Genomic DNA, 8,511 nt, shown 5'->3' on the forward strand with positions numbered 1-8,511 from the left:
TATTGGAACAGTGAACCCCAAGAAATTGGGATTTTCCCCTAGGAATCTCATGCTTGGAGAAGGAAAAGGCTGATGCCTGGTGCCAGCCAGAGGGGAAGCTTATTTCCCAGGAAGAGATTTCACACAGTCTGACAACTTGTCAGACCACCTTGCAGAGGGAGACTGGAGCTGAGAGACAGTGGTGGGTGGGATAACACCTTAATAAGGACTGCTTAGCTCTGCATGCCTCTGGCTTTCTGTTTAAACCTAAACCTTATGTCAGTACCTGAAAGATGGACTTAGAAGGGGAGTCACTGGACCTGGCTATATTTACTAAATCTATTTTCTCTGCTCTTCGCTATTACTTAGACTTGTTTAGTTGGCTCAGTGAGGGCCAGACGGTGGAACCTAGCTTGTTAGGGCTGCCAGGACCCAAGCTCTGACTCTAACTCTGGTAACAAGGTAACCATGTAGGCTTTCATTTCTTCATCTGCAAAATGGTCACAGCGATGGCCACCCCTCAACAGTAGTCACTATGAGTGTGTGCGAGGGAACCAAGTGAGGTGTCTGGCACATGGCCATCTTCCAAAAAGGATGGCATTGAGTCTTAATCCCTCACTTCTGTTGTTGGGAAGACCAGGGTGCCAAAGGTAATGCCCCTTGGGAAACAGACTGTGGAGACCCCGATAGCCCTACTAACGGTAATCCAGACCACTAAAGGACGCAGGGAGCTGGGGTAAAGTACTTTAGGAGCTAAGAGGACTGATACATTCGCTCCAGGTCGGGGCTGGTAGGCCTGAGCCCTGAGCGGGTGGGCTACGACAGACTCAACTTCGTGGACTTAGCAGCAAGGTCACAAGCCATACCCACACCATGCCCACCTCCTCCCCGCAGATTCTGCATGTTCATGGGCAGTGTGTCTCCATTAGGCTCCAGAGCCAGTGGTCAGTGAGCAGTGGTCCAAGTTGCCTGGGGCCCAGCTCTACCTTTGACTCATCAGCACAGGGAGGGGTCTCACAGGCCGTTTGCTCTAATCTCCCAACGTCATTTTAGCAACTGTTACTAGGAAAGCTCCTCTGGATATCATTTACTGGCCCTGAGGTTTGGCCACATCATTGATCTCAGCAAATGGAGGGTTTGACCTTCAGGACACAATACCGTCAAGCTGGGAGACCTGGGACCTGTGGGTCACACACATCAGCCCAGAGTCCAGGACAGCGTCCTCCGCTCTGGGGAGCACAGAGAACTGACTTGACAGCACTAGCCGGAGGCAGGGGTTTTCAGTGCTTCCCTCAGGTGAGACAGGATGCTGCCCCAGGGCCTCCAGCCCAGTGCCTGCACTGAGGTACTACTTGGCAGCAACTCAATAGAACTTAATTGGATGAATAGACTCTCCTGGAGGCTGGCTCTCCTGGCTCACAAAGGTTCTGGCCATCATACACATAATTAATAAATGTAAAAGGAAAAAAAGCACAACAACTCATACCTAGAAAGACTCATGGATGGGCCTGAGTGTTTAAGAACACACAGATGCTGTGATGCAGCTTGCATGACGAAATTCCGCTTTTGTAAAACGTTACGTATGTGTATAACTATAGTGATACCACATGGTTGAAAGCAAATTGGTCAAGATGACAGTTGGTTTAAATTGACTGGTTTTGAAACTTTTCAGGCTGTGGCACTACTTGACATTTTCAAACACTGCTTGGTTAAACCAGAGACTCAGCTCTTTGCAGGAACATGGGCCAGAATGTTCCTGCTGTATGCCAGGCCCTGCCAGAGTGGGGCTTGATTGGCTCACTGAATTTTTTTTTTTTTCCGCAGTTGACCTAGAAGGTAGATGTTATTGCTGTGCCTGTTTTAAAATGAGGAAACAGGGCCAACAAGATGGCTTAGTGAGCAAAGGCACTTGCTGTCAAGCCTCACAACCTGAGAGTTCAATCCTTAGAACCAACATCTTGGAAGGAGAAAACTCACTCCTACAAGTTGTCCTCTGACCTATACACACACACACACACTCACACACACACACACAGAGAGAGAGAGAAAGAGAGAGAGAGAGAGAGAGAGAGAGAGAGAGAGAGAGAGAGAATAAATGAGGAAGGGCTGTCAAGATGGCTGTCAGCAGGTAAAGGCACCTGCTTCCAATCTGACAACCCCACACTCACATGGTGAAGAGAACTGACTCCTGCAAATTGTCCTTTGACCCACATATACCCTCCCATCCCATCCCCTGAAAAAATGTAATTTTTTTAAAATGAGAAGACCAAGGTTTGGTTGAAGAGCTTAACCAGCCTGCCAAGAACTTCACGGCCAACTCAGAGCCAAGACAACTCCCACTATGAACCAAGAGCAGCATTTGGAGCCAAACTGACGCCCCCTCCCTGCCACCGCTCCCCCCGCCCCCGCAGCCTACATATTGGTTTACTTAGAAGTAGAAAGGAGAGCTGGGCATGGTGGTGCACGCCTGTAATCCCAGTACTTCAGAGATAGGGGCAGAAAGATCAGAAGTTCAAGGTCATCCTCCACTACTTAGTGAATTCAAGGTCAAAGTGGACTGTATGAGACCCTGCCTCAACTAACAAAAGAACAACAGGCGTGGAAGTTGAAGCTGTGCCTAGCAGCATGGTTCATGGTTCATGTAGAATTCTCTCATATCACTCCATTTTTCTATTTTAATTAAAAATATTTTGTTATTTTTATTTTAGGTGTATGAGTGTATTGCCTGCACTATGTAAGTGCATTGTGTTGTGCAATGCCCACAGAGGTCAGAAGAGGGCATCAGATCCCCTGGAACTGGAGTTCCAGATGGTTGTTAGCCACCATGTGGGTGCTGGAACTCAAACCTGGGACCTCTGCAAGAGCAGCCAGTGCTCTTAATCACTGAGCCATCTCTTCAATCCCTATTTTTCTATTTTTAAAAGATGTATTCCTTTAAAAGTTTTATTTATTTATTTTTGTTTTATGTGACTGTTTTGCCTGCATGTATGTAAATATACTCATGCATGCAGTGTCAATAGAGAGCTTAATTACGTTATTACTTGAGAGAGAGAGAGAGAGAGAGAGAGAGAGAGAGAGAGAGATTGTGTGTATGCCATGGTGCATATGTGCAGGTCAGAGGACAAGTTGCCAGAATTAGTTTTATTCTTCCACAATGTGGGTTCCAGGGATCAAATTTAGGTCATCAGGCTTAGCAGTAAGCCTTTACCTGCTGAGCCATCTCACCAGCTTGAAATTAATTTTTAATGTCTCCAAAGTGGTAGACTTACTCTGCAGGACAAGAAGCAATCAAGGAAAGATGATGGATTTAAGGCCAGGGATGCACAGTAAGCAAGAAGAGAATTGGAGATAAACTGGAAAGGAACTAACAAAATGGCTGAGATTGTTCCAGGGTTACAGGAATTACCAGAAAATTCCTCTCTGCAGGACAGACATAGTTAGACAAATGCTCAATGTTCCATTTGAAAACGGGGGAGCATCCTATGGTAGGAGACAACTGTAGTAAACTCAGTACCTGTGACTGGGAATAGTTGTGCCCTATTCTGTAAGTATTTACTCAATACTTACAGCTGGGGGCTGGGGTTGTGTTCAGTGCTGGGCCACAGCAGTAAACAAATCTGGTCACTGGCCCTCATGGCACTAGTGTTCTGACCCCAGATGAATGGGCAGATGGAAAGGTAACTCCTGTTTGTGATGGGCTTAAACAGTCTGCCACTGACCCAATCACAGCAATCAGACTGGGCACATCAGACTAGCCAAAAGGGATAATGAATAAGTCTTTCTCATCTAATTCATTCCACAGTTCATCTTAGCAGCAGAGCCTGTTTAAAGGGTGTCTTCTGTGTGAGGCTGGAGAAACTCTGAGGATAGACAGCCATCCATCCCTAGAGCTTTAACCTCCAAAGCAGAAGCCGCCCCGCCACCCCCAACCCCCAAATGCCTGAGCCAGGGGGACTCGAGCCCTGGCAAGCTGTGCTCTGCATGCAGGACAGAGGTGGTGGCGTTGCTGTGGGGAGCAATTTCATACTATAATTATGTGTACAGCCCCGATGCATCCCTTGTATGGCAGGTATGTTTGCTTCCTTGCCCTTTGCCACAGCTGACTGATCTAGGGGAGGATATCAACTGAGACCAGACCAATCAGCTTCCTCTGTTGGACTGCCATGGGATGCCCAGAGTTGGGCAGTAGGTGACTAGATGGGAAAGTGGCAGACACCTGCAAGCAGCTGGCTGACTGGCAGCTCCTGGAAGGCAGGGCCACAAGCCCTTTCACAGCCTTAAATAAGCTTCAGAGTGTCAGAGTGGATTTCCACTCCTACTGAGACTAGACCAATCAGCTTCTCTGCTGGGTTAGGCTGCTTAGAGTTGGGCATCAGCTGCTGAGAGTTGAGAGGACTTGTAGCTAGACCCAGGCTGCCCTGGCCACCTTCAAAGTGTGGCTAGGAGAATGGTTCCAGTTCTCCATTCTTTCCCCAGACCATAGTCAAGCTGGACGAGAAAGGAGCTGGGAGCCCTGTCTATGACAGCGGCCCGCCCAGGCGGCCAGCGCCGGGATGACGCGACTGTAAATCATGCTGTGGACCACAGACTCAGTACCATCCCCATGGGTTTCCTTTCCGCTTCTTAATCCTCCTCCTCAGACTCAATAACAAAAAGCAGATCCCTGCTGGGGCCAGCCACGCACAGTGGGCCAGGAGAATGCAAGCCTGGGATTTACCACATCAAGATCCTGCTGGCCTCTCACTTTTCCTTTCCCTCTGCTTAACCACAATTAGCTGGACAGCTACCCGCCTCCCCCTCGGGCGCTCTCACCCTCCTTGGACCCTGCTTCCAGCCTGGCTCAGCCTCTCATCTTGGATCTTGGACCACATCTTGGCTTTGCTCCTGTCGGCGCCCCAGGGCCTAAGAGGCAAGCCACACCAGGGCCTGTGGTTAGCAACCCTCCAGTCTCCTGGTCTGGCTCTTCCCTGCTCACTCTCCAAAGCCTGGCTGCAGCAGGGCTAGCCTCTGTGTGGTAGGAAAAACAGGGCCAATCTGGGTTCAAATCCTGGCATTGTCAACATGTGGCACTTCCTCCTCTTGGCTGTGATGGCTCACTCCTGACTCAGGATGTGAGAAAGTGCTCCGGCATGTCAGGGGTGCTTGACAGATGTTTTGCTTTAATGTTAAGTATTGAGCTATTTGTTTGGGGTTTTTGCAGAACAGGAAGAAGTATTTGCAGCCACTTTGTGCATGGGTGTGCTGTACTAGGGTCTCTGAGTATTTTTTTTTCATGTCCTGAGTGGGTTGTGAGTCTTTTACAAGCCTCTGTACCAGTTCTGACCTTCCACAGACAGCTGATACCCCATAGTGCCTTGACTTGCCCTCCTCTTCTGTCCCTTCTTGAAAGCTTAGGACTTAGAGATGGTCTGACCCAATAGCTCATGGTTCTCAAGATATCTATCCCAGGCAACTCAGTGGAGGGAACATAGTAGAACTCTTGGGTCCTCTGTGTCCTCATTCCATGATGCTCAAATGCATAGAACTCTGTTGGTATGTTTTCTGAGTTTGGATTCCACTCTCATTTCTGCTTAGAAAAAAGTTTGAGAATTATTGACCTGCTTCAGCAGAACCATCTGTCAATAGATGGAAACCTAGGACCAGAGAAGTGACTAATGTTAGGTTACCCAGCTGGTAGGTAATGGGCCACCACTGGAGTAGGCCTCTGGACTCCTGGTGGCATGCTCTTGTCTGAACAGAGCTGGGGAAGGAGCCATGGACAGTCATTCCAGTGAGGACCAACCAGACTGGAGGGAACACATGGGTAGGAGCAGGGCTGACTCTGACATCCCTCAGAGGTATGAGTCTGGGGTTCATAGTGTCAGTACCATGTCCCTGAGCTTCAAAGAGGTTGCTTTTCTCCAACAGACCAGCCATATAGTAGAGTTAGAAGAGGTGGAGAGAGAGGGGACAATATGGACATTAGAGATAGCCAATCTTGGATCCAAATATGGCCCTACTGTTTATTGAACCCCTAACTGGGCAGTATGGGTCTGATGTCCCAACCAGGACAGCTATGACAACTGAGAGGATGTCTGAGTGTCAATATTCAGCTTAAGAGTGAATAAGGGATGCTCCTGATGGATGATGATTTCTTTCAGGAGTGACCGGCCATGGGCTAGACCAAGGACGCTGCTGTGGGTCTCGTCCAAGTCGGACCCGAGGAGAAAGAAGCTGTGTTCATCAAGTCAGCCTCATCGCTGCCTTCTCCAAGATGCTACCAGACACTCGGCCCACCTCTCAGGGTCTCCCAAGGACCAGACGGGGGCAGCCTTCCTTCCTCTTACCCTCTTGCTGTCCCCAGCCATCTGAGGTTACTTCAAATTTTGCCCTCTGCCTGGTGAGGAAGGAAAGTGTAGCTGCAGAAGTTCATTGCCAAAGATTCCTTAGAGATGCTCAACAGAATAACAGGATGAAGCTGCACGGTGAAAAGCCACACTGCTGCTGTCTGACTGGGTCCCAGCTAATGCCAAAGATGGGTCAGCACTTCTGCCAGGAACTCATGCAAGGGGTGGACATTTGGTGGCCTCCAGAAGCACTTGATCCTCTGAATTGGTGCTCTGTCTGCACTGGCTCTGAGCTGGCTGGGTGCAAGACAAGCCTACTAGGGCTAGTGAGAGGCAGGCTAGGTGCCTGGGAACGGTGGAGGGTGAGGTCTGAGGTAGCCTCTTCCCATTAGCTACCCAGATCTCTGATCCTGATTCTCAATATTCTTTGAGTCTTGTCTCTCTCTTGAACTCCGCACTTCCTGAGATTGGAGGAAGTCGGGGAGGGAGAAGCAGTATGGCCCCATCTCCCACCCAGAACATGTCCTAAGACAACCTATCTGAGGGTCTTTGTTCCCAGAGCCTGCCCTGTGAACTGCCTCTCATCAGTGGCCCCCCTCACAACAGCAAACAAGATAGCACTCTTCTGGAAGCCAGTGGCCTGTGGACAGGCAGGGCAGGAGGGCCCAAGGAGGAAGGGACCAGGGGAACGGATCAGTATGTGGGAAGGCGGCACGTTCAAAGCCAAGGCCTGCTCCTTGTGCTCAAAAGGCCAAAGCTGTTCACATCTGTGCCCAACCATCTGCTTCAAATTGAAGTAAAAGTTCCAACATGTAAAGAAAATGCTTGTCTGTGTTGAGTGGACTCTGTGGGTGAGCAGAATGTTGGGCAGTCAGCTGGGGAGTTGTGAGGGAGGGGGTGGGGAGCCCTTCAAGGGCAGTGTTGGGGGCGCACCAATAGCCTCAGGCTGGACTAGAGCTCAGGAAGGTTGAGCAGGTCATGTAAGAAGCTTTCTCCACTCTACCCTTTACTACTGCGAGTTTTGGGAGATGAAGGCTGCTACTAATACCATTTTCCAGGTGAGAAAAACAAAGGCTCCAGGAAACGGGGCCAGTCACCAACAGAGCCAGTTCTTTAATCCGGATGGCCTAGCACCAAGTCCTGTGCTCTCAAACCCTTTCCAGTTCCATCATTGGTCCTGGCACAAAGTCTCTGGGTGGCCTTGTCACTTTCCTTTACCTCAGTGGGCCATTCTGACATAGGGCCAAGAGTGGGGAGGGGAACACAGTAAGAAAGGGCTGTCCAGTATTAGAGACAGGGCTGCCCAGGCTCAAGAGGCTGCAGCATGCTTCACTCCATGCCATACTCTTCTCTCCATTCCACAGACCCCTGGACTGGCTGGGATGTAAGTAGGAAGGTCCCAGGGGCTGACACGGAGGAACAGAGCCATGGCCAGGGCTGAGCTGCAGAAGAGCGAAGCCCAAGTACTTGTCCATGGTCCTGGGCAGAGACAGGGTACAACTGCTTAGGTTAAAACACGCATGCTGGGGTTTAAGAGATGTCTCTGGCAGTTAAGAACACTTGCTGCTCTTTGCAGAGGACCCAAGTTTTGTTCTTAGCACCATATCAGGCAGCTCACAACCACCTTTAACTCCAGCTCCAGAGATCCAATGCCTCTGGTGCCTTCTGGTATCTGTACTCGTGTGCACATACCCACATGCAGATACCTATTCATACATATAATTAAAAATAAAATAAATATTTGAAAAAAAAGAGACACAGGCCTGTTGTAGGCTTCTCCATATCTCCAAAGTCTCCAGTTTCCACCCAGCTTGACCTTTTGGGGTGCCGCTGAGTCCTGGCCTAAGACTATCTTTCCAAATCATGTTCCTGTTTCCTTTTCTGTGGTTATCCATGGAGAAAGGTTCTTTCTGGATCTTTATGCTTTAGGCAATGGAAAAAGTTTCTTTCAGATCTAAGTTTCTTTGCATGGTATCCCACCAGGCCCCTGGCTCCCCCGGGAACTCTAGTTCTCTTAGTCCCTGGGGCTCACAGAGAGGCCAGACCTATTCCAGCCACAATGACCTAGGTGCATGCCCTCCCATCCTAGGGCATGACTTTCCTTTCACGTATAAATAGAAACAGCTCTCTACCCTGTGTCCCAGGGAAAGCTCAGCCCACTCAGATCCCAGATCTCTGACAATTCTTAAGGGTCTGACATCCCAAA

At 49.4% G+C, this 8,511-nt stretch overlaps 1 protein-coding gene across 4 annotated transcripts in view; it reads left to right on the forward strand.

The window, feature by feature from the left end:
• Nucleotides 1–7,357, forward strand: part of Atoh8 (atonal bHLH transcription factor 8) — a 31,161-nt gene extending 23,804 nt beyond the window's left edge. For 2 of the 4 annotated variants that reach the window (XR_003850663.1, XR_003850664.1), the window contains 2 exons: nucleotides 3,782–4,048; nucleotides 6,120–7,357. Coding sequence is in view for 2 of the 4 variants with exons in the window: in XM_029566996.1 (XP_029422856.1) it covers nucleotides 6,120–6,125 (6 nt within the window). In the remaining 2 variants the exon portion in view is untranslated. The remainder of the gene's footprint in view (nucleotides 1–3,781; nucleotides 4,049–6,119) is intronic. The other 2 variants (XM_029566996.1, XM_008840294.3) reach the window with 1 other exon arrangement.
• Nucleotides 7,358–8,511: the final 1,154 nt, after the last annotated feature.

This window comes from Nannospalax galili, unplaced genomic scaffold, assembly GCF_000622305.1.
Source record: "Nannospalax galili isolate Female #2095 unplaced genomic scaffold, S.galili_v1.0 scaffold279, whole genome shotgun sequence".
NCBI classification, from domain to species: domain Eukaryota; kingdom Metazoa; phylum Chordata; class Mammalia; order Rodentia; family Spalacidae; genus Nannospalax; species Nannospalax galili.